The sequence below is a fragment of the Camelina sativa genome, chromosome 17 (genome assembly GCF_000633955.1).
Source record: "Camelina sativa cultivar DH55 chromosome 17, Cs, whole genome shotgun sequence".
Classification (NCBI taxonomy): Eukaryota; Viridiplantae; Streptophyta; class Magnoliopsida; order Brassicales; family Brassicaceae; genus Camelina; species Camelina sativa.
The window spans coordinates 21896694-21924091 of record NC_025701.1 but is presented as its reverse complement, the minus strand read 5'-3'; the positions used below and the strand labels follow the sequence as shown (position 1 = coordinate 21924091).

At 41.7% G+C, this 27398-nt stretch overlaps 3 protein-coding genes across 4 annotated transcripts; 2 read left to right on the top strand and 1 right to left on the bottom strand.

The window, feature by feature from the left end:
* On the top strand, window positions 5324–7693 carry LOC104759712. The gene is made up of 3 exons (XM_010482609.1): window positions 5324–6433; window positions 6566–6893; window positions 6960–7693. Exons 1-3 carry the CDS (start codon window positions 5324–5326, stop codon window positions 7691–7693), a joined length of 2172 nt encoding a protein of 723 aa, XP_010480911.1.
* LOC109129932 (uncharacterized protein At3g60930, chloroplastic-like) lies at window positions 8817–11308 on the bottom strand. The gene is made up of 6 exons (XM_019238978.1): window positions 10768–11308; window positions 10603–10654; window positions 10357–10474; window positions 9953–10154; window positions 9737–9864; window positions 8817–9665 (listed from the first exon to the last, which is right to left on the bottom strand). The coding sequence occupies exons 1-6, from the start codon at window positions 11306–11308 to the stop codon at window positions 8817–8819; spliced, it is 1890 nt and encodes a 629-aa protein (XP_019094523.1).
* Window positions 16709–20863, top strand: LOC104757839 (phosphate transporter PHO1 homolog 8-like). Of its 2 annotated transcripts, none has more exons than XM_010480628.2 (12): window positions 16709–17408; window positions 17501–17780; window positions 17869–17917; window positions 18004–18075; window positions 18155–18284; window positions 18380–18500; window positions 18588–18846; window positions 18957–19061; window positions 19148–19192; window positions 19286–19711; window positions 19790–19926; window positions 20017–20860. In XM_010480628.2, the coding sequence occupies exons 1-12, from the start codon at window positions 16880–16882 to the stop codon at window positions 20114–20116; spliced, it is 2253 nt and encodes a 750-aa protein (XP_010478930.1). In that variant the 5' UTR covers window positions 16709–16879; the 3' UTR covers window positions 20117–20860. The 2 variants fall into 2 exon arrangements, with proteins under 2 accessions (XP_010478930.1, XP_010478931.1); XM_010480629.2 differs by having other exon boundaries at window positions 17254–17408; window positions 17506–17780; window positions 20017–20863.

Genomic DNA, 27398 nt, shown 5'->3' with positions numbered 1-27398 from the left:
GCTTTTTTCCGACCAAACTGTTCAGGTAAGCCCAGATATTTTCCACCACCCCCATGATTTGGTATGTCAAGAATTTTCTTTAAACGTTCTTGGGTCTGACCATGTACCTGTGCTCCAAATGTGATCATTGATTTATCTTTGTTTATCATCTGACCAGAATAGTATTCATAAACCTCAAAGGCTTCCTTAATTGCTCTGCAATTTCTAGTATTTGCTTGACAGAAGAACAAGGAATCATCTACAAATTGCAGATGATTGACCGCAGGGACTCCATTACCAATCTTAACGCCTTTGATATCTCCACTTTGTACTCTAGTTCTGATTAAATGGCTCATAATGTCAGCACATAAAATGAGTAGATAAGGGGAAAGGGGATCCCCCTGTCGAATTCCTCTTTCAGGGATAATCAAGCCATGTGGTGATCCATTTATTAATACAGAGTAGCTGACCGATCGAACAGAAGCCATTATCCATGATATCCATTGCTCATTGAATCCAAATAACCGCAATGTAACTTTGAGGAAAATCCATTCTACACGATTGTAGGCTTTAGTGACATCAGTTTTAATGGCCATATAGTTTTGTGCTACTCGTTTCCTTGATTTTAGTGAATGCATAATCTCATGAGTAATTAAAACATTGTCTGTTATTAATCGACCAGGAATAAAAGCAGCTTGTGAATCAGAAACTATGGAATCAAGGTATTGTTTTAATCTGTTCACTAAGCATTTTGAAATGATTTTGTATATCACATTACATAATGCGATTGGTCGAAAGTCAGCCAGGGTAATGGGGTCTGTTATTTTCGAAATCATACAGATGTTTGTGTGATTCAACCCTCTCTTCATGTATGATGTCCGGTCCAATAATGCCCCAATAGTGCCCCAATAGTGTTTGTAGAATCGAGCTGTAAGTCCATCTGGTCCTAAAGCTTTGTCATCTCCAATGAAGATAAGGCAGCAAAAATCTCTTCGCTTGAGAATGCTTTCGTTAGCTCAGCATTTATCTCGGGAGTTACCGTAGCAGGGAAGTCACCAAATCTATTGGAGAGACTGGAATACGACTAGATGTGTAAGCGTTGGTGAAATATTGTTGTGCATGAGCACCAATTTCATAGTCCCCTTGAATTATATTTTGCATTCCATCTCGAACTTTCTTGATATGATTTTTAGCATGTCTTATCTTAGTACTAGCATGAAAATATGCAGTATTACGATCTCCAAGAGTCAGCCATTGATTTCGGCTCTTGTTTTTCCAATAATACTCTTCATCCCTATATTCCGTATTCAGCTTCCTCTGTAGACTTGAAATTTTCCTTCTCTCTGATCTATTTAAGCTTGACATGGCTCTGTTTAAAGCCGTCTGCAAATGATCTATACGTTTGGCCCCATTTATATTTTCTGTGTGTTTTCTCTTTGCCATAGCTTGTCGACATCTTGTTATTTGGTCACAGATATTATGGTAGTCTTGGCTTTTACAGAAATTCCATCCTTGCTCAACAACTTTATCAAAGTCTGTTATGTTTGTGAGGCGCTTATCAAATCGAAAAGGTTTATGAGGACCATAGGATATAGGATCAAGATTTATCAGCAATGGTTTGTGATCAGAACCATTGAAATCGAGAAACTCTGTTTCTGCAGTTGGAAAAGCCGCAGTCATTTGAGAGTTCACCAATACTCTGTCAAGACAGCATTTGATTGTTTGATTTCGCCTTTCGCCTACCCATGAAAATCTGTCTCCTCTTGACCTCAAATCAGAAAGATCACAATTCGATAACATTGATTTGAACCTACGGAATGTCCATTCTTCCCTTGGAGGTCCACCTACTTTCTCCTCATTGTTTAAAATTTCATTAAAATCTCCTGCTAACATCCAGGCATCACATCTTGTTTCATTGATAGCTTCTAATTGATCCCAAAGAACATGTCTTTGGCTTGGAACAGGATGGCCATACACACCCGAAAAATAGAAGCTAATATTATTATGTTTAATGTGTACATCAATTATCCTTTCATCTTGATAAACAGATGATAAGGAAACATCGTTTGCCCACATAAGTGCTAAACCTCCACTCCTTCCTTGAGGGGGTTGTGTTATTACTGGTAGTACTGTTCCATGTCATCTCTTGTTCTCTTCTGTGTGTAACCCTTTGGTGGAAAGGATAGTGTTGTACCCACGATCTGTCATCTCGGGCAATAGGCAAAAAGCCTAGGCCGGGCACGTCTAATGGGCCAAGAGCGTATTACTGATCGGCCCATCAGGCCCGGAGAAAGGGAGAGAGCACGGAGATGCTTCGGGTTGGTCAGCTCGGGCTTGGTCAAAGATTCCCGCATTCAAGATGATTAATTAGGATACGCAAATCGTGCCCTATTAATTATACATTAATTAGGTAATAAATTGGTCGGTATAAATATGTAAGGGGGGAGTCTTTTGTAAGGATCAAACATTTTTTCTAAAACAAGCAATACAGTACAAATTCTCAAAACTCTCTCCCAATTCAGTTCGGAACTATTAAACGGTGATAAGCTCCTCCGCATTCAAATCACTTCGGAAGGAGAAACTTGATTTCAGTTCTCACATTTGGCGCTTGAAGGAGGGGAGTTATCACCTGACTCTCTTTAGTTCCGGTCTCATATACAAATCTACCTCACACAACCACCGCTATGGCAATCGACTCTCCCAATCAGGCATCCCTGGAGGTGATCCAGAAGCTCTTGCAGGACTTGTCTGAGAAGTCCGATCGTCAGCAAGCCGCCTCCGACGCTCTTACCGAACGTTTTGACAGCTTGGAGGGACACGTCTCCACCCGTTTGGAGGAAGTCATGACGTCCGTAGCCGAACTCTCAGCCTCCCACCGCGCGTACGCCGATCGGGTTGATCTCCTGTCTTCCGACCAAAACCCACGACGACGTGCTTTGGATTTTTCCGGTGTAACTCCACCTTCCACCTCGCAGGTGGCCGCAACGAATGTCACTCCGGGAGATTCTTTCCCACCTCAAATCAATACGCAAACAGCACCACCGCTGGTTGGCGACGGCTACACTCCGGTGCAGCCCGGTGCCCGGTGTCCCAGATCTTCCGAGGTCCCAGTCCGTCTTCCTCTCCCTGTGGATGGAAACACTTCGACTCCGGGGTATGTTACCAATCCCGAGATCTTCCGCATGCAGAGTGAAATCCGGGACATGCGGTCTGTGATGCACAGTGCAACCACTTTGGCTCCGGATATCTTTCGAGTGATCGAGGAGTCGAGGCGAACTCCTTTTTCCGATCAAATAGCCCGAGTCCGCACCAAAGATACTGGCAAAATTAAATTCTCGAGCTACGAAGGAAAAGGAGATCCGACCAATCATCTCAAGACTTTCTTGTTGACAGCTAGCCGGGTGGACCTCGAGCCCCACGAAGCAGACGCTGGGTACTGCAAGCTGTTCGCAGAGACGTTTTGTGGACCGGTACTGCTTTGGTTCGCGTCTTTAGCAGCCGGCTCCATAACAAATTTCACCGAGCTGTCAACCTCGTTCGTCAAGCAGTATTCTAGCTTAATCGAAACCGCGGTGACAGATGCTCAGCTTTGGAACTTAAGCCAAAAGGCTGGAGAGCCTCTCCGGTCTTACATAACAAAGTTCAAGGAGATCCAAGTCAATATTCCAGGACTCTCGGACTCCACAGCCCTGGCCGCGCTTAAGAATGGCCTCTGGCACGAATCTCGCTTCCGCGAAGAGTTTTCCGTGAATCGGTTCCCAACCATTCAGGACGCCTTACACCGGGCATCGAACTGGATAATCGCAGAGGAAGACAAAATCGCCGCGGCGCAAAAACAAAGCGCTCCGCCTACAGGAAAACCACGGTTCGAAGCGCCCGCCAAAAAGACTCCGCCTACGACTCCGAAGTCCGGGCTGAGCACGTTCGCAGTCACCCAGTCTCCTAAAAAGAATTCTCCAAAGAATTCACCGTCCAAACCTCCATTCTCACCTCGCTCCAAGAGTGGTGTACTCCCAAGTAACAAGTGGGTCCGAGATGAGGACACATACTGCGAGCTCCACAAAACCAACAGTCATTCCACTCGTGACTGCAAGAAGCTGATGCACCTCCTCGCAGAAAAGTACGTGGCAGGAGAAATGCCAAATGTAACAATCAAGGAGTTGGAGCAGAAAGCGACTCCCGAGGTGGACGAAGATGCTCCACCCTCAATGAACCAAAGCAGTTCGATGGCAATGAAACCCCTAAGAAAAGAATCGACGTGATAATGGGGGGATCGCGCCTCTTTCGGAACTCTATCACTGCGATCAAAGACCATCAGCGGAAGCTTACCAGCCCCCAGCCAAAGCGAGCTAAGGTTGCAGCAAGTGATCTACCTGAAGTTTCTGGACACTCCGCACGATGACACACTCGTCATTTCACTTGACATGGTGAACCACGAAGTCTGCCGAATCCTAATCGACACTGGGAGTTCGGTAGACTTGATTTTCCTCGAGACGCTTGCTAAAATGGGTATCGGGAAAGAACACATCGTAGGACCGCCCTCACCTTTGGTCTCGTTCACTAGCGAGACGTCAATGTCCTTGGGCACGATTACACTACCGGTGTCTACTCAAGGAGTGGCCAAAATGGTGGAGTTCACGGTCTTCGACCGACCTGCGGCCTATAATATTATCTTGGGGACTCCCTGGCTCTACCAGATGAAGGCAGTAGCCTTGACGTACCATCAGTGCGTCAAATTTCCGACCTCGCAAGGAGTCCGGGAGGTTCTAGGAAGCCAAAGGACTGCAAGGAGCTGTTACCTCGCAAGTCACAAGCTCCTGGTCCAATAGCAACCACAGCTCGAGGTCCCGAAGAATTCAGTTCGGAAGCAGTTAAAAGGTGACCTCACTGAGTCCATTTTCATCAATGATAAGTTTCCGGATCAAGAAATCAAGATCGGAGTGGGTTTGGATAGCGAGGTCCGCACCAGTCTGATAACCTTCCTAAAGGAAAGTATGGCCACCTTCGCGTGGTCCGTAGACGAGATGCCCGATATCAGTCCAGAAGTTATCTCCCATGAGCTGAATGTGGACCCGACGTTCCGACCTGTAAAGCAGAAGGGAAGGAAGCTGGGTCCTGAGCGAGCTGAAATCGTTAACAAAGAGGTTGAACGTTTACTGAAGGCGGGACAGATACGCAAAGTAAAGTACCCTGAGTGGCTCGCAAACACAGTGGTAGTCAAAACGAAAATGGAAAGTCACGAGTCTGCGTTGATTTCACCGACCTGAATAAGGCGTGCCCCAAGGATAGCTTTCCACTTCCGCACATCGACCGGCTAGTTGAATCCACCTTGGGTCACGAGCTGATGTCCTTCATGGATGCTTTCTCCGGCTACAACCAAATCCTTATGAACCCAGACGACCAGGAGAAGACTGCATTCATTACAGACCGCGGGATTTACTGTTACAAGGTGATGCCTTTTGGGTTAAAGAATGCGGGAGCAACTTACCAGAGACTGGTAAATCGAATGTTCGAGCCCCAGCGCGGAAAGACCATGGAAGTCTACATCGATGACATGCTGGTAAAGTCAATGGAAGCCAGCTCGCATCTTGCGGATCAGAAAGTTTGCTTCGACATCCTGAATCAGTTCGGGATGAAGCTTAACCCCACGAAATGCACCTTTGCAGTCCCATCAGGGGAGTTTCTGGGGTATATCGTCATAGAAAGAGGAATCGAAGCGAATCCGAGGCAGATTAACGCTTTCTTGTCTATGAGTTCTCCTAGGACTTTACGCGAAGTGCAACGCCTTAACGGACGGATCGCAGCCCTCAACCGCTTCATCTCTCGATCTACGGACAAATGCCTCCCGTTCTACCAGCTGTTGCGAAAAGGGGGAAAAAATTTCTTATGGGATGCGAAGTGCGAAGAGGCGTTCGCTCAGCTCAAAGCCCATCTGTCTGAACCGCCGGTCTTGGCTAAGCCCGAGTTTGGTGAGCCGCTCTTTCTTTACGTAGCCGTCTCGGACAGTGCAGTCAGCGGAGTCTTGGTTCGTGAGGAAAGGGGGGAGCAGCGACCAATTTTCTATATCAGTAAGTCGTTTACTGGGGCAGAGTCCAGGTACCTTATGATGGAGAAATTGGCCCTAGCAGTAGTCACTTCGGCAAGAAAGCTGCGACCTTACTTCCAGTCCCATACAATCATAATCCTGACGACGCAACCACTTCGGACGGTATTACATACTCCGAGCCAGTCCTGGAGACTTGCTAAATGGTCTGTCGAGTTGAGTGAATACGACATCGAGTTCCGGACACGAACCTGTGCTAAGGCGCAAGTGCTGGCTGATTTTTTGATCGAACTCCCACTAGCCTCTTCGGTTAGCAACAATGTTGAAGTCCCATGGAAGTTGTATGTTGATGGCGCTTCTTCCAGATCGGGAGCAGGAATTGGGGTCCGCCTCACTTCTCCTACTGGCGAAGTGATCGAGCAGTAATTTCGTTTGGCTTTCAGCGCGTCAAACAACGAAGCCGAGTATGAAGCCTTCCTTGCTTGTTTACGCCTCGCAGTAGGGATTGGTGTCTGACGACTCTGAGCTTTTTGCGATTCGTAGCTGGTCACCAACCAGTTCTTGGGGGAGTACGAGACAAAGGATGGTCGTATGGAGGCTTATCTGTCCACAGCTCAGGAGTTAGTCGCTAAGTTCGAGGATTTTGAAAGCTCAAACGTCGTCACCCGGACGATGGAAAAACAGTTGGCTGTTGAGGAGGCAGCTCGCAAGGCGGCTGCAGACTCTTTACCATCGGAGGATCCGGCCCCCGTTATGGCTACTCCGATGGAAGTTCACCCGCCTCTGGCAGAGCTAGACGCGAGTCAAACTCCGGAATCGTCGAGCTCACCTGTTGACAATCAAGCTGTTATCCCACATACTACTTTGAGCAGTGCGAATTCTAACAGCTGGGGGGCAAGCGACTGGCGGAACCCGATCTGGGCTTACTTGTAAAAAGGGGAACTCCCAGCTGACAAATGGGCAGCCAGGAAACTCAAGGTTGTCAGTGCGCGATATTGCGTTCACAACGGAGTACTTCTACGCCGAATTGTAGCTGGTCCTTATTTAACATGCGTGGCTGGTAAAGAGCCCGCGATGCTAATGCGAGCTGTTCACGATGGTCCCAATGGAAATCACTCTGGAGGTCGGACTCTGGCTTTCAAAATTAAAAGGCAAGGTTACTTCTGGCCCACCATGGTCACGGACTGCGAAAAATATTCTCGAACTTGTGAGAAGTGTCAAAAGCACGCCCCGTCAATTCATCAACCTACTGAGCTCCTGTCTTCTTTGTCCGCATCTTACCCATTCATGAGGTGGTCTATGGATATCATTGGTCCATTACATCGAGGACCAGGAGGAGTTCAGTACGTGCTCGCTCTTACTGACTATTTCTCCAAGTGGGTAGAAGCGGCAGCCTATACGAAAGTAACAAGTGACGAAGTGGAACAGTTCGTGCTTAAGAACATAATCTATTGCTACGGCGTCCCTTGTGAAATCATCACGGACAATGGTCCACAGTTCATCTCCTCGAAGTTCGAAGAGTTCTGCGCGAAGTGGAAAATTCGACTCAATAAATCAACTCCTCGTTACCCGCAAGGTAATGGGCAAGCCGAGGCGATGAATAAGGTCATACTTGCCAACTTGAAGAAACGGCTCGATGCTCGTAAGGGGCGCTGGCCGGACGAACTGTAGGGCGTCCTCTGGGCGATCCGAACAACACCTCGTCGGGCCACTAATGAGACACCTTTCTCCCTGGTTTACGGAGTCGATGCCATAGTCCCAGCCGATATAGAAGTGCCCGGAGTCTGTACCTCGCTAAACCCACTCCAAGCTGAGGAGAATGAGGAATTCTTACAGGATACTCTCGATACAATCAAGGAGCGTCGGGATCAGGCCTTGGTTCGGATCTAGAATTACCAGAACACAGTAGCTCGGTACTATAACTCCAAAATCCGAAGTAGGCCCTTGGCAGTTGGTGACTTAGTCCTCCGAAAAGTCTACAAGAACACCGAGGAGCTCAATGCAGGAAAACTGGGAATTAACTGGGAAGGACCGTACAGAATTACTCGCGAAGTGCGAAATGGAGTATATCAGCTCGAGGATTCAGAAGGAACACCAGTCCCGAGGTCCTGGAATTCCTTACACCTTAAACTCTTTTACAGTTAATCTTTTTGTATCGAACTATGTTTAGCTTGATCCCGATAAGGGTACGTAGGCAGCCCACTTCGGGTCCAGCTATCCATATTAATAAAATTTAAAGTTTTCTTAAACTTTTTTTATTAATAACGGTTAAAAACAACAAGCCGAAGTCCAACTTCGCATATATCATTAAAAGCCGAAGTCTGACTTCGCATATATCATTTAAAGCCGAGGTTCAACTTCGCAAGTCTAAACCGAAGTCCTCACTTCGTATTCAGCTTTACTTTAAGCCAAAGCTTAGTTTTGCAAAACTCTAACCAAAACCGAAGTTCTCACTTCGTACTTAGCTTTACTTATTAAAGTCGAAGCTTAGTTTTGCAAAATTCTAATATAAACTGAGGTAATCACTTCGTACTCGGCTTTAATTACTAAAGTTGGGGTGTCATTTTTTCGAACTTTTAAACCGAAGTTCTCACTTCGTGTTCATTTCTGCTCATAACATCTTTTCAAACCAAAGATTGCGGAAATTAAGTTCGTATTTCAGATGGCAAAAAAAAAAAAGAAAGAATTTTTCATACGGAGTGGTCACCACGATCAAAATACTCCGAAGCAAGTCTAAAAATAAATACTACAAAACAGGGGGGCAACCCGTGCCAAAACAACCCCAAAATAGAAACTATAAATTCGGAAGGGCAGGTTCAGACGCCGCTTCGGAAAGGGCCAAGCCCATCTCTGCAAGCTCCCCTTCCGACCTGGTGTTCGCCAGATAATCGTCCATCCCCTGATTCGAGATTTGCCCGAGGTTAGTGCCAGACTCGTCGATTGTGACGCTAAGCGGGTGATCGCTGCACAAGAGATCGAGCGCATCCGCCAAAAGGTCTGAGAATGCAGCAAGGTAGAGATCACGGGGAGTTATCTTTGAAACCTTTTCGTCGGCTTCCTCCTCGTCAGTTTTCAGGAGTCCGAGCTTGGCCTCCATGTCTTGGATCTCGCCCCTAGAGATCTCCTCGACCAGCATCCGGTTAGCCCTGATCTCGGTGGCCCGGATCTGGAACGGAGCTAGCTTCTCCCTCTCCTCGAAAGTGACCCTCACCTCCTCAACCAAGGGGCGGAGAGTTTGCCTCATCGCCTGCCTCTCCTCCTTCCGCACCCTCTCAATCTCGCAGCTGTTGCCAGCTTCGAGTAGCTGATTGCGGAGTTCGATCTCGTGCAATCTGTTTTTTGCTGCCTTGGCGTCCTCCGCCGCCTCGAAGTAAAGGTCCCCCGCCTTCTTCAGCTTGTCTCGAAGGTCTTCATTAGCAACCCCGAGGTCGAGCACCTCTACCTCAGCCTTCTTCATCCGAGCTCGGATTCGCTCGGCTTTCGCCATGGTGTCAGCATTCTCGGCCTCCAGTCTGGCATACTCCTTTACCTGAGCTTCCAGGTCAGCAATCCTTTCTTGAAGGAGATTTACTTCGGAAGACAAGGGGGAGGCGAACAGTTGATCCTCGTAGGATGCCACCGAGGAGTTAAACTCGATCATTAGCTGGGAAAGATAGCGTGTTAAGCGACAAAAATGAGCAAAAAAAAACAAATCAAAACAAGAAGGACGTATACCTCGCCGATTTTGTCCGCGAAGCGAAAGAAGTTCGCGCGGTTAACCTCGGACATATCAGCGAACGCCGGGATCCTAACTCCGGGCCGGACGTAGCTCCTCATTAGATCAGCTGGGGACACAGGGGGAGCTGAAGGATTCAAACGAAGCCGTTTTAGTTGTCAAATTATCAAAAACAATGATAGCATCAAATTCATAGCACCTCGGAAAAACGTTACCTCGAGTAGAAGGACGTTGATCCTTCAGGAGAAGTCTTCCGGAGGAGTCCCCGGACTCTTTGGAAGCTGGGGCCTCCTTGGATCTCCTCTCCGAGGAAAGACCCCTGTCTCTCGAGCTGGACTTACTCCGCTCATCTCCTAATGAGCCAGTCCGGGCTCGGCTTTTCTCACGAGAAGAGGAGGAAGTCTCGGGTTCCTTTCTCTTTTTCGATGAGTCAGCTTGCTGAGAACTGACCTCAGCAGGGGCCTTCTTCGTCAGCGGGGGGAGAGGCCGCGACCTCCCGCGGCTCGTCGCTAGAGTCAGCGATGATGATCACGGAAGGCACCAACGGGCCAGCCGGAGCCTCGGTAGATTCCGTATGGAGCTCGGAGGAGCCAGTTGGGGGCGCGCAAGTTCCGCTTACCTCGGGAACGGAGGAGCCGGAGGAATTCTTGTTAGAAATGCGAGCTTTGCCTTCGGCAAGGGCCACCGCCATCTGTTTCTTTGCCTCTTTTTCGGCAGCTCGGCATGCCCTTTCTTCCCTGTAATTCATTTCCGAAACGCTCAAGGGGACAGAACAGACGAGAGAACACTTTCCGAGCCTCCCGTGGACTCTCTAATCCTTTCGCAGGAGAAAGAATCCCAAGCGATCTGTCCCTGGCTGCAGAACCTCGAGAAGAACTCCGCGAATGTGGGGCAAAGCAATCCGCGTTCGAAGTGATCTGAAAAAGAAACAATTAAAAGGTGAGACGGAAAGTCAAAACAACACTTAACTTGGACCTAGCAAGAAACTCCATTCTACCGATTTTCGAAGTCCACTTCGATATGTGTGAACTTGCGAGGTGGCCAAAAGTGAGCTCGTTGACTGGGAAGAAAACGTAAGACTTCCACCACTTCTCATCCTTCTCAGGAAGGTCGTCGAAGACCTTCAGTCCGGAAAGCGGACTTACGTAGAGCATGCCCTTGGTGTGACCTGTCTTCACCGTGTACACTTGAAGAAAGTCGGCTAGGGATAGTTTGTAGTCAAACTCTTCCCCCAGAGTTTGAAGACACATGATGGTTCGGATGACGTTCGGGCACATCTGGGGGATAGCGAAGCCCAGTTTGAACATCATCTTTACGATGAGTTCGGGGAGGGGAAACGACAGACCGCACGCAGAGAAGAATATCTCAAACGCGCAGCAATACCCTGGGGGAGGACTCTCCGGGGACTCGTGAGCCTCCGGGAACCTAATCTCGATCTCCGATGGAATCCCAGTGGACCCTCTAATCTCGGCTATATTCTCCGCCGAGAGAATTGATGGCTGGTGAGGGCCATAAACGCCCGGAATCAAACGTTTCGTGGCTTTACCCGATGATAATTTCGGGGGAGACATATCTTTCGAGTAATATGTGTGAGAAGAGGAGGGAAGTTGAAGAACTTTCCGGCGAAAGAAAAGAAACTAACAGGAGAAGAGAGAAATCGCAGAGCAAAAAGAAGAGAAAAACTGAGAATTAAAAGTGGAAGGGAGAAGTCGGGTGAGGTTACCTCTATACACGGAGCCGGGAGCAATGATTGCCTGGGGAAGTGAAAGGTCTCGCACCGCTTTCTCTCTCTCTTATAGCTAACACGCCACCTAGTGGGCCTCAAGGCTTGTTCGGGAAGGTAAATCTCATCATCACCACGATCAAATCGTGGAGATATGGAGAATATTCAGTTTCCCGAAATTGATCGCTTGAAGGTCTAAAGTCCCCCGAACTGCTCAGCTCGGGAGACTTGGGGGGCAACTGTTGTACCCACGATCTGTCATCTCGGGCAATAGGCAAAGGGCCTAGACCGGGCACGTCTAATGGGCCAAGAGGGTATTACTGATCGGCCCATCAGGCCCGGAGAAAGGAAGAGAGCGCGGAGATGCTTTGCGTTGGTCAGCTCGCAGTTCGGGCTTGGTCAAAGATTCCCGCATTCAAGACGATTAATTAGGATACGCAAATATTGCCCTTTTAATTATGCATTAATTAGGTAATAAATTGGTCGGTATAAATATGTAAGGGGGGAGTCTTTTGTAAGGATCGAACATTTTTTCTAAAACAAGCAATACAGTACAAATTCTCAAAACTCTCTCTGAATTCAGTTTGGAACTATTAAACGGTGATAAGCTCCTCCGCATTCAAATCACTTCGGAAGGAGAAACTTGATTTCAGTTCTCACAGATAGGGTCACCACTTCTTTCCCTTTAGCATACTTCATGTAGATGTATTGTAGTCTTTAAGCCGTAAGTTCCGTATCCTCAAACAGGATTGGGGAGGAATCATCATCTGATTCAGAAATGATGAATTCTTTGTTTGTCTTCAAGGGACCAACACCAGGGATCTCACCATCCGGAGCGATGGTTTCAAGTGTGTTCGTGTCTGGAGCGATGGTTTCAAGTGTGTTCGTGTCTGTGTCTGCTTCATCGAGGTTATTCTGGTAATCACGCTCCTCATGATGATCATAATCATCTGGATCATACTCTTCATCACCATTGTGACCACCATCATCCCCGTGACCATCAATACCATCATTGTCAAAGGACAAAGGGCATTCTTTACCATCATGTGTTAAGGCACCACATTTTGAACAGAAGTTGCGGAGCCTTTCATACTTAAACTTCAGAATGGTGTTGTCATTGATACCACCAAATTGGAAATTTCTTTGAAACCTTAGAGGCGTATCAACATTCCAATTCACACATATTCTCACAAACTCGACAAGATTAGCATTCTCATCAAAATCCACATTTGCAACATTACCCAATTGATTCCCTATATAGTTAACCATGGCAGAATTGAGAAATTGGATTGGAATTCCTCGTACTTGGATCCAGAAATGAATCACCTTTGTTTCCGCTTCAGAGATATTGGGATACCATCTATGAACCGTCAGCATCCAGTCGTTGAAAGCCCATGGACCACGCCGGAGGACCTAGTTCAGGGCTTCCTCTGTTTTGAACATAAATAATGCTCTGCCCTCGCCGAGAATCCTCCCACGACACGCATTAGCGAACCCCCAGATCTTTGGCATCTGACCAACTATCGCCCTAAAGTTTTGCTTCTTTGATTCACAACGCAAACAATTAGCGAGAAGCGGTCTCATTAACGACCCTTCCACATAACTCATCCGGTAACACGATTGGGGAATCATTGATCCCCAAATCAAGGTTTTGTAAAGACTTCCGTACGTTATCACTCATTTTGAGACACCCAGATAGTGTTGAATTTTGACGGACACAAGCGGATGAAAGTATTGTAACAGAAAACAATCCCGACTCACTGAATTTATATAAGATTGACCATGGCGGTTTTCGTTGACAGTTATCCCTCGATATAATCAAGGATACATAACTGCTAACAGTTATCTGTCGCAGACAACAACCGTCAAAATCCAAACCAATAACAGTCTGTTTTGTCGGAAAGATACTCTCATCAATAGGAATTGAATCAATTGATCGTCGGCGTTTAAGGAAACGGGAATCGCCTTCCCGATTGCCACGAGAGAGAAAAGACATTTTTTATTTTAAGCCCCAATGCATGTTTCTATCTTATTATTGTATAAAGCATAGTTTTACAGTTAATCAAAAAATTTAAAAATTATATTTTCAATAATTCAACATATCTAAAAAATCTAAAAATAGTTATAAAATGTATCCGCAGCATAGCGCGGATCTAACCTAGTAAAACTTAAAAGTTAGAAAAAAATTAATAAACTTTAAAAGTTAGAAAAAAATTTGGTATTGTAGATGATGTATTGTCAAACAACGTACACGACCGTGAACAATGGAATGGACCACATCAATAATGTATCGTATCAATAAATACATGGCTATCCATATATTATCCAGTGAATTGATCACTATGATTAGTGAGTGTGTCATCCACATTAGCTCTGGACAAAATATCCAAACTGGAGAAAAGGACTCGAACCAAAGCAAAATTAACATAAATATTTGGATTTTAAACTCTAGATATAAGAAAAGAGAACTGAACTGGACTCGATATCCCAAATAATTTTAAAATTTGATTATTTATCTAAAAAGATTAGTTATTTTTAAATCGAATATATGAAAGTTATGAGAATAGTAGAAAACGGTCCTGTCCAGAGAAGAAACACAGCCACCACTCTGAACGATCCAGAAAAGGCCGTTTTTTTTTTTTTTTTTTTTTTTTTTTTAGAAAACGCCTTTGCTTCTCCTTCGTTTCCCTTTTTCCCCTCATTCAGGTCTGTCGCAATGACTATTTCGATTTTATCTCTTTTCTTTAACTTTAGATATGTCTCAGTGATTCTCTACTCTCTTTTCTAACTTTCAACTCTTTTTTTTTTTCATTTAGCTTTGTGTCTCTAATGTGATCGCGACGATTAACAAAAAGAACATGGCTAATACTCTAACCAAATTAGAAACGAATGGACCGAAACCAAAATTACAAATAAATATATAAAATATTTGAAATACTTCAAAAACTATATTTTAATCCGCGGCACACCACATAAATATAATATTTATTATAATTTATATTTTGTATTGTATTTGTTTGTTAAATATTGGATGTTTTCTAAATAGAGAAATAATAAAATTTTCCGACCATTTGTGCGGCTAAATGTTTATATTAATTATTTAACCCGCAATATACTTCATAACCATTTGTTTTTATATTTAGTTTGTTTTGTTTAGTGTTTAAGATTCTATTTTAATTTTTAATTATTATAACAAAAATAAGGGATTTAAATACATAGTAAGTCATTTATACGCTATGATTAAGTCATATTTTTCCTAATGATTTAATTATTTTACAAAATCTTAGTTAAATCACCTTAATTTTAATATGTCAAATATTCTACTATTAATAGTGTTGACAAATAATAAAATGAGAATTTAACCCGTGTTATCACAAATTTAATGATATTTTATTAATTCCAACATGTCTTATTTTTAACCTATCTACTATATAACCATATTATATAGTATTTTAAAATATTTTAATTTTATATATTCGTAATATTTTAAAATTTTATTTAAGTTTATATATATGAATTATAATATTTGAATAAATGTGAATCGAAATTCTTCTTACGTTAAGAATCAAAGCTCACATGTTTTGGAAAACAAAATAGATTCAAATTGTTGTTTTCTTTGTTTGGAAATGATTCAGAGATAGAATATGTTCAATACAAAATAGAATGTGTGGTTAAATATATTATAATTTATGTTTTTATATTGATTATGCTGTATTTTTTAGTTGGAATGGTATGTAAAATATTTAGAAAACAAAATCTGAACTAATGCTATTTTTGAAATTTTTTTAGGGATTAACTTTGTAAATAAGTACAAATAAAAGGGTAGAACCCAAAATGTACTTAAAAAATGTGTATATAGATATATATATATATATATATATATATATATATATACCTTAAATTCTTTGGTTAGTTTAAAACCATAACTGAAAATCCAAATATTTTGTTTCCTAATCGGTTCTTGAATTAACTATCCAAACTGAAACCGAACCACAATTTCTTTTTGTGTCTGTTCGTAAAGATTAGAAACAAAAGAATCGGAATCACCAACCTACAAATGGGACTTGAGTTAGTAAATTCAGGAATCAACCTGCCACCAGTGGGTATTGGTTTGGAGCCTTTGGCCCCTTGGATACTCTGGAATATTTGGACTTCTCGAAATAAAAAGATATTTGAACAAAAGCAAACCTTACCCCAGGAGATCGTATCTCAGGCAATCACCAGTGCTCGCGAGTGGATCGCTGCTCAATTACCGCAATCCCCGCCTAATGAACCCCAACGAGAACCCCAACTGCCAGATCTCGGACTGGACACTATTTCTTGTTTCACAGATGCAGCATGGAGAACAAAGTCTCAGGATGTGGGTTTTGGATGGGTTTTTACTGATTATTCCTGATCTTTGGATATTCCGAACCAGAACCGGCCCAAAGGCCAAGCTCATGAAGCATGAGCTTGTGGCCTTATTTTATGCTGTGTATTTTATATACAATTTTCGGCCTTGTTTTCCAAAAAATGTGTTTAGTCTAGTGGCATTTGTCTATGTTAGTTGGAATGAGTGCATGGGTTCGAGTCTTACTATTAGCAAAATAGCCCTTTTATTTTAATTTGATTGTGGCCTTTATTTACTTAGAGACGGCTCTGTTCCGAACCAAGCATCAGCGCCAAATGTAGCTCTACGGGATTCTCCACGATATCTTAGTTCTATCTTTTTTTTTTGATGAAATTTATTTCTTGTATGTTAATCGTACGTAAACTCAACCGTCGGGCTGATGAACTGGCTAAATTAGCTATTCAACCGGTTTGTAACTCAACAATTATGATTCCGGTTTAATCAAAATTCCCTCTTATGGGTTTTGACAAAAAAAAAAAAGAATCGGAAAAGAATAGACACCCAACAAGAACCGAACATAATGTCTGAACGCCCCACATAATAGTGTAACTACCGTCTACCTGTTTTGATAAATTGTGCTTACATGGTTTAATATTACAAGGCCCGGCCAACCACTCTATAGTTACTTTTGAAAACAACCACTCTCTAATTAATTTAGAGGGAATACTTTTCGTGCATGCGTTATCAAGCAATTATTCATTTTCGTCGTCACTCCGAACAAATATCTTCTTTAGTGAAAAACATTCTGTCCATTCAGTTTATTATAAAAAAAAAAAGGAAGAAGAATCAAAAAGAAAACAAGTTGTCCAGCCAAGAGCCAACCACACCAGATGTCTTTTTCAATTTCAATTCAACTCTTTTGATTTTTCTGATGTCAAACTAAAACTATATATATGCTGTATAGATAGGTAACGCGTTATATGTAGACTCCGAGTTTTTCATGATTGGCCAATTGAGAGAAATAAAAGTAGGCTTTAAAGTTAATCTGGATTCTTGAATTCTACAGAGAATCTAAAGAAGAAACCAAATATGAAGTTTGGAAAAGAGTATGTCGCACAGATGGTTCCAGAATGGCAACAAGCTTACATGGATTATGCTTGTCTCAAAACCATTCTTCGAGAAATCCAAACTTCGAAGAAAAGATCAGAGACACAAGGTGACTTGAAACACAAGCTATCTGGTCGCCGCAACTTCAGTGGCCTGACAAAGCGGTACAGCCGCGCCTCCTCGTCTCGGGATATCGAAAACCACGACATTTTGGTTCATGCAACGACTGGGGATGACGGGTTTGAGAAATACGAGACGACCATCTTGAAAGTTGCGGAAGAAGGGAGAGAGTCAGAGCTTGTGTTCTTCAAAACCCTAGATCTCGAGTTTGATAAAGTAAACCATTTTTACCGGTCTAAAGTGGAGGAGTTGGTGAAGGAAGCAGTGGTTTTGAACAGACAAATGGATGCACTGATTGCTTTCAGAATCAAACTCGATCAACCTTCTTCTCTTTTGAGCTGCTCTGAAACCGTATCAGTCGATATCAATGCCTTGGATTCGAAGAAACGCAGTGAGTTTTCAGAGATTGTTTTGTTACTGGTTTAGTCTGAAAGGACACACTGTTTGAATAATTTTTGTCTGTGTGTATGTTTGACTTTGAAGGGAAGACATTAGCTGAAGAGATGGGAATCAAAATAGAGGAAAATGGATCCAGCGGTGGAGATTCAACGAAAGAACGTGTACCAGAGGCGTTAAGTGTTCTTGACCATATCAGATTAAACAAAAATCAGGAAACTCCTCTGTCCACAATTAGAAACGTCCTCAAGCTCCCTAACCAGGAAGAGCTCAAATTCACAAGAGAGAATCTCAAGAAAATAGAGGAAAGGCTCAAGGATGTCTTTGTCGACTTTTATCGCAAGCTTCGACATCTCAAGAATTACAGGTACTGTATGCTGTTGTTTCTTAGGGTACAAAAACAAGTTTAAAAAGATTGTTTGATTTAACCTATGCTCTGTTCTTGATTAATTCAGCTTCTTGAACACTTTAGCGATTTCCAAGATCATGAAGAAGTATGATAAGGTAACATACTTGGATTAAGAAAAGAAAAAATATAGGTTTTTTGAGACTTATTAATATGTTATTAATAGCTATTTATTTTCAATCAGATTGGTTCAAGAAATGCAGCAAAACTATACATGGAGATGGTAGATAAGTCCTACCTCACGAGCTCTGATGAGGTTAACACAATATCTCTACAAAAAAACTTATTATTTAGTTTCAATATAACTGCAAACTTAAAATCGAACCCTTTAACAGATCAACAAGCTTATGTTGAGAGTTGAGTCTATTTTCGTCGAGCATTTCGCAAGTTCAAATCGAAGCAAAGGAATGAATCTCTTAAGACCAAAAGTGACGAAAGAAAGACATCGAATAACGTTTTCCACCGGTAACTAAAAATATACATCCCTATTGAAATCGAGTTTTTAAACAGTAGTTCATGATGAATTAGTCAAAATCCTTACACTATGTTATTCTTCTCAGGCTTTTTCGTCGGTTGCACAGTCTCTCTACTGACTGCTCTGGGCATGTTTGTTCATGCTCGTAATATAATGGGTGCAGAGGGACAAAAAATCTACATGGAAACAATGTTCCCTCTATACAGGTTCAAACCAAAACATATATAGATTGCTCTCAAATTGTTTCTTACTGACAAGAATGTTTCTTAAACTGTATTTTTTTTTTTTTTCAGTTTATTTGCATTTGTGGTTCTGCACATGATCATGTATGCTTCAAACATATACTTTTGGAAGCGATATCGAGTGAATTACCCGTTTATATTTGAATTTAAAGAAGGAACAGAGCTTGGTTACAGGCATGTCCTGCTTCTAAGCTTTGGCCTCGGCACGCTTGCTCTCTGCGCTGTTCTAGTAAACCTTGACATGGAGATGGATCCTAATACTAATGACTACAAGACCTACACTGAACTTGTTCCTCTTTTTGTTGTCGCTGTAAGTTCTGTTTTTTTTTTTTTTTTTCGTTTAATCATAACAACCACAAGAATCTCAAATCATTCTGTTATTAATGTTGTAACACATTTCTTATGTACAATGTACTTCAGCTGGTGATAGCTATTTCTGTATGTCCCTTCAACATATTTTATCGGTCAAGCCGCTTCTTCTTCCTCATGGTTCTATTCCGATGCATTGTTGCGCCGCTCTACAAGGTATTTTACTCAAGCACGTCATCTGCTTTCGCTAAGTGAAAACATCCATACATTTCTCAATATATATGTTCACATCAAAATTGCAGGTTAATCTTCCGGACTTTTTCTTAGCAGACCAATTAACAAGCCAGGTTTGTGTGTTCTCATATCATTCTTCCTAACTTTCATGATTGCGTAATACGTTTTCAAAATGTTTCAACTTATTTTTGAACCGTCTTTTTCAGGTTCAAGCACTGAGGAGTCTGGAGTTTTACATATGTTACTATGGTTGGGGAGACTTCAAGCAGAGGCAAAACACTTGCAAATCAAGCGATGTATACAGCACATTCTACTTTATCGTCGCTGTGATTCCTTACTGGTCACGTTTCCTTCAATGTGTTCGAAGATTAATCGAAGAGAAAGATTCAAGCCAAGGCTTCAATGCTCTCAAGTATTTATTGACCATTGTCGCTGTTTGCTTAAAAACAGCTTATAGCCTTAACAGAGGAAATGCCTGGATAATAGCTACCTTTGTTTTCTCGGCGTTGGCAACATTTTACGGTACATATTGGGACATTGTTTATGACTGGGGGTTGCTTCATAGACCATCTAAATCTTTGTTGAGAGAGAAGCTTCTTGTTCCTTACAAATCCGTCTACTACATTGCAATGGTGAGAGCTAGAAATATTGATAGAACAGTATAAATCTTGATTTAGGATTTCTTTATAGTTTTGTTTCTCTCTTCGTAGGTCGTAAACGTTGTGTTGAGGTTGGCCTGGTTGCAGACTGTGCTGGATTTCAATATCTCCTTCTTACATAGAGAAACAATGATTGCTCTTATTGCCATTCTTGAGATCATACGACGCGGTATCTGGAATTTCTTCAGGTAACTTCTTAACCAAGAAACTATCACTATTTGCTCCTCAAAGATCATTTTTTCAATTTTCTTGCTTTGTTGGGTTATGAACATATATAGGTTAGAGAATGAGCATTTAAACAACGTTGGAAAGTTCAGAGCATTCAAATCAGTTCCATTACCATTCAACTACAACGAAGATGAAGATCGAGACAGTTAGATATTAGATTGGACTAAATCAAGGTTTTTCCAGTGAGTGGATTTTCAATTGTGTATTGGTATATATATTCTAGGCTTGCTTGTATATGTTTGTAAATTGTAAAAAAAAAAAAAAAAAGAAAGGCATGCGATTATTTGAGACAGCTAGCGAAAACCTATCTAAAATGAAGCAACAACCTCGTTTTCAACAATCAGAAAACCTCTCCGGAGGAGGCGATCCTGCTAGCTCTTCTGAGGGCAAAAGAATGGCAATCAGCCCAAAACCCTATTGAAAGAATCCCATAGCAACCCAAATCATAAACAGACCTCTATTACCAAGCGAAGCTCTAACCTGTTTCACTGATGCGGCTTGGAAGGGTGACATATGTGCTGGATTTGGGTGGATCTTTAGAAATTCACAGGAACAAGTAACCCGAGAAGGCTCGTCCTCTGCTCTATCTGTATCATTCACCTTGATGGCCGAAGCTATGGCAACACTAGCCGCGCTATGTCTTGCAGTCTAATTGGACCTCAAGAACATTCAATTAGCCTCAGACTCGCAGATGCTAGTCAAAGCGCTCAATGGGAAGCTCCACTCAAAGGAACTTCATGGGATTCTTCTTTGAATGTTATCAGCAAATCTATCTTTTGTATCGTCGTTTTCCTTTGTACCCAGGAACCTCAATCGTCATCCCGATGCATTGGCAAAAGAGGCCCTTATTGGGCTGAATATTGTAACTTAAACCTTTAAGGCCTAATGGGTATATTTCGTTGTTCAAAAAAAAAGAATAACATGAAGATGTATTGGATGGCTGAAGTAGTGTTTGTGTGATTCAAGACGTGATACAAGATTGTTGGTGTTTTATTTGTGTGAGAAGTTTCTAGAAAGTTTAAGAAGGAATTATTGAAGGACGGTTTGAGGGTGAATTGAAGAGGAAACTACTATTTCTTTGGTTGATTAAATTGGAGTTTTACAAGGAAAAGGAAAATAGCAAAAAAGAAAAGTTTTTTTTCTTATGAGATTTGGAAATCTTCTCCCATGATGATTAGGAAGTATTGATGGGTATATAAGGAGGTGTTAGACACGTCCTAGAGAAGCAAGAGAGCTAAGATAATAATCCTAGAGAGCTTTCTCATTGTGTGCGGCATAGTTTCGCGGTTTGTTGCTTGTGTTGTTCAAACTTCTTTGTTCGTCGGTGTGACGTGTGTGTGAAGGTTCCTCAAGAGAGTTGAAGATCTGAAGTCTAGGCTCAGGGGGAGTTTAGCCCAAGGTTAGGTTATCTTGGTTTAAATCTAAGCTTGGTGTTATTCTAGTTAAGGGTAGAGAATTATCCTTAAGATTTCATGTTATAAAACGGAGCGGTGAATTAAGAGGGTTGTGCTTGATTTACGCGTTTGCGAATAGGTTGTATTTGCTTTCTTGTTCTAGTGGAATCGAAATCTGGACGTGGTCCCGGGGAGTAGGAAAAACCAAACATCGTTAACAAAGTTCTTGTGTTCTTTACTTTCTGCACTTTATTACTGCCTCATCCGCATTTACAAGTGGTATCAGAGCGGGTTCTCGATAGAGATTCAGTCTTGTTTCGGGTAGATCAAGGGTGAGGGTAGTTCAGGAAGTAAGGTAGAGCTTTGAATCAGTTGAGATGAATTCATACAGAGAAGGCACGTCTATGTCAAGACCACTGTTGCTTGATTCAACGAATTACAGATATTGGAAGGTGCGTATTCAAGCGTTTATTAGTAACCTTGATGAAGATTGCTGGAATTCGATTGAGCTTGGTTGGGAGCCTCCTAAAGTTGTGGATGATAAACGGGTTGAGAGTCTTAGGCCCAGAGATAAGTGGACTGCTTAAGAGAAAAAGCTATCAAGTTGCAATTCGACAGCCAAGACAGCTATTTACAATGCTATTGATTCAAGCCACTTCAAGTTAATCTCTCAATGTGTATCAGCTCAGAAAGCGTGGAAGTCATTGGAGAATATGTTTGAAGGTACTTCAAGTGTTAAGAGAATGAAGTTGGATATGTTGGCATCACAATTTGAGAATCTAAGGATGGAAGAAAAAGAAACTGTGGCTGAGTTCAGTGCTAAGTTATGTGATATATCTAATGAGGCTTTTTCTCTTGGAAAGCAGTACAAAGACAAAAAGCTTGTGAAGAAGCTGGAGCGATCAGTGCCTGCAAAATTTGAGTCAAAAATTTCAGCAGTTGAAGAAGCTCATAATTTAGATGAGATGGCTTTTGATGAGTTTGTTGGGATTCTTAAAGCTTTTGAATTAAGCAAAGCATATGAAGCTGAAGGAGTTAAGAAGAAAGATGATGAAGTTAAGGAAGCAATAAAGAAGGAAGTTGACATTGGAGTAGCTCTTAAGGTATCATCTTGTGAAGATTCAATGGCTATGTTAACAAGACAATTTGCTAAATTTCTGAAGCGTAAGGGCGAAGAGAAGAAAAGTAGAATGGGTGAAGATATGAAGGCTTCATCAAAGAATGTTCAATGTTTTGAATGCAAAGGATATGGTCATGTACGCTCTGATTGTGCCAATATACAAAAGCATAAGAAGAAGACTATGAATGTTGTCACTAGTGATTCTGAAACTGATTCAGATGAAGAAGAAGAGCTGAAGAATTTTGTGGCGTTTACAACTTTGAAGATAGTTCTGCATCAGTGTTTGCAACCGCTTCTGAATCTGCAGCAAAACCTGCAACTGCAACAGATTATGAGTCTGAGAGTGATAGTGATTCAGAGGATATGAATTATGAAGAACTTGGTAAGAGTTATGAGAAGTTGTATGCACATTGGCTTAAGGTAGTTGATGAAAATTCAGTTTTGATTAAGGAGAAGATCGAGTTAGAGGCTAAAGTCGTTGAAGCAGAGAAACATGCAATAGAAAAAGACGAAGAAGCATTACAAGCTAAAGTGCGACTTGAAGAAACTCAAAAGAATTTGAGGATGCTTAATAATGGTACAAAGAAGTTGGATCATATTCTGAATATTGGCAAGACAGATAAGTGTGGCCTTGGATATGAAGGAAAAATTTAAAAATCGGATCCGGTGTTTGTTTTAAGTGAAGAAATCACGTCTGCTTCAAAGGGTACTTCAGAGACTGCTTTAGAGACTGTATTTGTGAAAGGATGTGGTACAAAAATCTCTGAATTGCAGAGTGCACCTAGACAAGTATTTCGACCTGTTTGCCATCACTGTGGTGTTGTTGGGCATATTAGGCCAAAGATGTTTTAGATTGTTGAGAGGGAGGAGCCGAATGGAGAATGCTTATGATGTAAGGTTTCAAAGTCCAACATGTTATCATTGTGGAGTTCAAGGACATATTAAGAGGAATTGTTTCAGATTCATTCAAGGAGTCAATCACGGAGGTCTAAGGCGCAACAAGATTTGGGTTAGAAAAGATGAGTTATATGGAGGTGGTGTACTAGGCTATCAACCGCGTATTGCAAAGCAGAGAAAAATTTCCAGTTAGTTTTTACCATGTTGTGACTCATTCAGGAGGAGAATGAAGATGTGTCGGGTGATGTTGTTTAGGTGTTTGAACTGATGAGTTCACAAGTATAGTCAAAAAGGGGGAGAATGAAGATGTATTGGATGGCTGAAGTAGTGTCTGTGTGATTCAAGACGTGATACAAGATTGTTGGTGTTTTATGTGTGTGAGAAGTTTCTAGAAGGTTTGAGAAGGAATTATTGAAGGACGGTTTGAGGATGAATTGAAGAGGAAAACTACTATTTCTTTGGTTGATTAAATTGGAGTTTTACAAGGAAAAGGAAAATAGTAAAAAGAAAAAGTTTTTTTTTCTTATGAGATTTGGAAATCTTCTCCTATGGTGATTAGGAAGTATTGATGGGTATATAAGGAGGTGTTAGGCACGTCCTAGAGAAGCAAGAGAGCTGAGAGAGAAAGATAATAATCCTGGAGAGCTTTCTCATTTTGTGCGGCTTAGTTTCGGAGTTTGGTGCTTGTGTTGTTTAAGCTTCTTTGTTCGTCGGTGTGATGTGTGTGTGAAGGTTGCTCAAGAGAGTTGAAGATCTGAAGTCTAGACTCAGGGGGAGTTAACCCAAGGTTCGGTTATCTTGGTTTAAATCTAGGCTTGGTGTTAGTCTAGTTAAGGGTAGAGAATTATCCTTAAGATTTCAGGTTATAGAACGAAGCGGTGAATTAAGAGAGTTGTGCTTGATTTACGCATTTGCGAATAGGTTGTATTTTCTTTCTTGTTCTAGTAGAATCGAAATCTGGACGTGGTCCCGGGGAGTAGGAAAAATCGAACCTCGTTAACAAAGTTCTTATGTTCTTTACTTTATGCACTTTATTACTACCGCATCCGCATTTACATAACAAGTTTATTTATTACAGTACAGAAAAAATATATTGCATATTTGCAAAAAAAATACTATAAAATTAGAAAATTAATATAAAATCGCTTCCTTTTTTTTGGGTGAGTGAAACCTATCGCTTCCTGTGCTACATCTTTTAATCGTAAAAAAATGGGAAAAACAATCGATAAGCTTTATTGTATATTAACTTTAGAATTGGAAAGGATTTTAAAAATATTATTAGGTCCTACCTACACACTTGGACGATGAGGTAAGCGCATGGTTCCTTCTTTTTGCATAATATTATTTTTTGGAAATTTGGATTCGATTTAAGGCTAGAGTGATGATCCAGGGTTCTTCTCTTTGTCGCCCGATTCATTGAACTAACTGCGTTGAGAAATTTAGATAGTTTGCGTTTTGATTTTTTTTTTCCTCGAAATTGTTGGAAATAGATCTGGAAGCTGCCCCTTTTAACAGTTTTACTTCTTACTTCCTTAAAAGTGTTCTTACAGCCACACAAAACATATTTATACTACACTTACCTTAACCTACTTATCCTCCTCCATCAACCTAAAAACGAGACCCATAATACATTGGGGCCTTAATTAAGTTTATGGCCCAATGGCCTTCTTACTTGTCTACTTATTACAAAACACAGAGTTTAACTTATTTCTCTGTCTCGACTCTTCTTCTTCTTCTCTTCTTTTTCTACGACTCCATCGCCTTCTCTTCTTCACCAGCTTCTACATCTTCTGAATCTCTCTGTTCCTAATCACCTCAGCCTCTTCTTCCTTCACTGTCTCTTGTTCCTTATTGAGCAAAGGATCAACTTCCAACACTCCCTCTTGATCCTTTTGCTCAATCCCCAAAATCTGACCTAAGAAGTTGATTCCCTTTGTTTCTGAAACTTCTTTGATTTGGTTCTTAATACTTGGTCCTATGCCTCTCAGAATATCAGCATAGCTCAATGGTAGGTTCTCTTGCTCCCTCACTGTCTTTATCTTTCCAATCTCATCAGATTTGATATGGCTCTTCATTTTTCCGGATCTGGCCATTGCCTTGATTTCTTTCACGCTCTCTTCAACCTTGACTAAACCTTGATTCTTGTTCTTGTTCTGCATGTACTCTCGCAAGTATTGCAAGTCACCGATCCTTTCTGCAACATCTACAAGACTCACGGGTAATTTAAATTGCTCCCTCATTGTTTCATTTTTTACCTTTGTAATCTTGATTGAGTTTGACCCAGTTTCTGATCTGCTTCTCTTCATGACCGATCCCTTGTACTTGTCATGAGTTTCTGTGATTTGAGACTTCTTCTTCTCTATGTTGGTCTCATTGCAAGCCGAATCATCAATCTCCATCTCATGTGACCTCTTCTTTTTTCTCTCCCTCTTCTCCTTCTTTTTCATACCTCGAGTCTTCCTCTTGCTTTCCTTCTGATTTTCCCTTTGAATCCGATTCTTCTCCAGATTCTTTAGCTTTTTCTTCTCTCTTTTGAAGTGATTTAGTTCTCTCTCTTGCAGGTAGCTTTCAGCTGAGGCATATGTCGGACCTCTATCTCCCTCATCCGGTTCGATGCTATTCACTTTACTGCACACCAGCATTTTCTTTGTCTTCTTATGATCGTTACTCTCACAGTGTTTGACATCAACCGTCTTTTGAATTTCAGCTTCATGTTTTTCTTTGTGAGAAAAAAGAGTTTTGACATCGCTGCAGATAGTCTCCCTCACCTCAGGTTCTCTATCCTTTTTCAGTAAGGACTTTCCCAATTCTGCTTTTGTAACATCTCCAACCTCTCCCATAACCGCTTGTAAACTTTTGCTTGTAGTCTCCATACTTGGTGAGATGTTCTTCCTCTGGTTAGTATCTTCTTTAGACAATGGCTTGAGACTCTCAGCTAAGTTTTCGTCTGTTGATTTTTCTTCATCTTTCAGCATTGTGTTATGGTCCTCTGCTTTCAGGCTTATCCCCTTGGTTCTTTCAACTTTCTCACTTTGTTTAGTAGTTGCAGGCTCCAAGCATCCGACTTCACCTTCATTCTCTTTCATTGATTGTTCAATAGGTTGGTGGTATGTCATCCTTTGAAATCTTTGAAACCATTCACTGTGATTGTTGCATTGGTGCATATGACTTGATTCCCCTACTTGGATGTCCTGGTTCATTGTGGGGCTTGTTACTCTTTTAATCACACAAGGTGACACTCGTTCTTCATTTTTCTGCAGGTTCTCAGTTTCAGGATTTCCATAGACTTCACCATGACCTCCAGGTCCAGTTTCTACCTTCCTCTCTGATGTCTCTCCTTGCTGTTTTTCTTTTTTCAATTTTTGGAACTCAATTGAATAGCATCCATCTGTCATGGGTGCTTCAAAGACCTTCTTCCCTTCTTGATTAGTAATTATGCATCCTGATGAGTTGAACATCATCCCGTAGCCACTCTTCATCAGTTGAGGAACACTTAGGTAGTTGTGTTTCAAGCTAGGAACGTAAAGAACATCTCTTATTGTTCTTTTACCAGTCTCAGTCATTACAGTGATTGTACATTTTCCTTTAGCTTGAATAACTTCATCATTGCACAACCTTACACCTCTCCTAATGTTTTTGTTCAACATAGAGAACCAGCTTTCTTCTTTGGCCATGTGACATGTAGCTCCACTGTCAATCAACCAGATATTACCATTGCTTGAGATATGGTCATGAGTTGCTGTAAACAATCCTTCTTCTTGGTTGTCTTCTTCTTGGTCTTGTCTATTTATTTGTGTTTGACTTTGTTGTTCTGCTTGAGCTTGCATTTGGGTTTTATTGTGCTTGAGTCTGCAGTCTCTAGCATAGTGTCCCAGCTTTCCACAAACAAAACAACTTCCTCTAGGTCTGACTTGCATGTTTTGTTGTGCGCTTGTTGTCTTGTTTTTGTTGTAGTAGCACTCTTCCTCACTGTAATTGTTTTTCCTGCATATGCTACACCACTTTGACTGAGATGATTCTG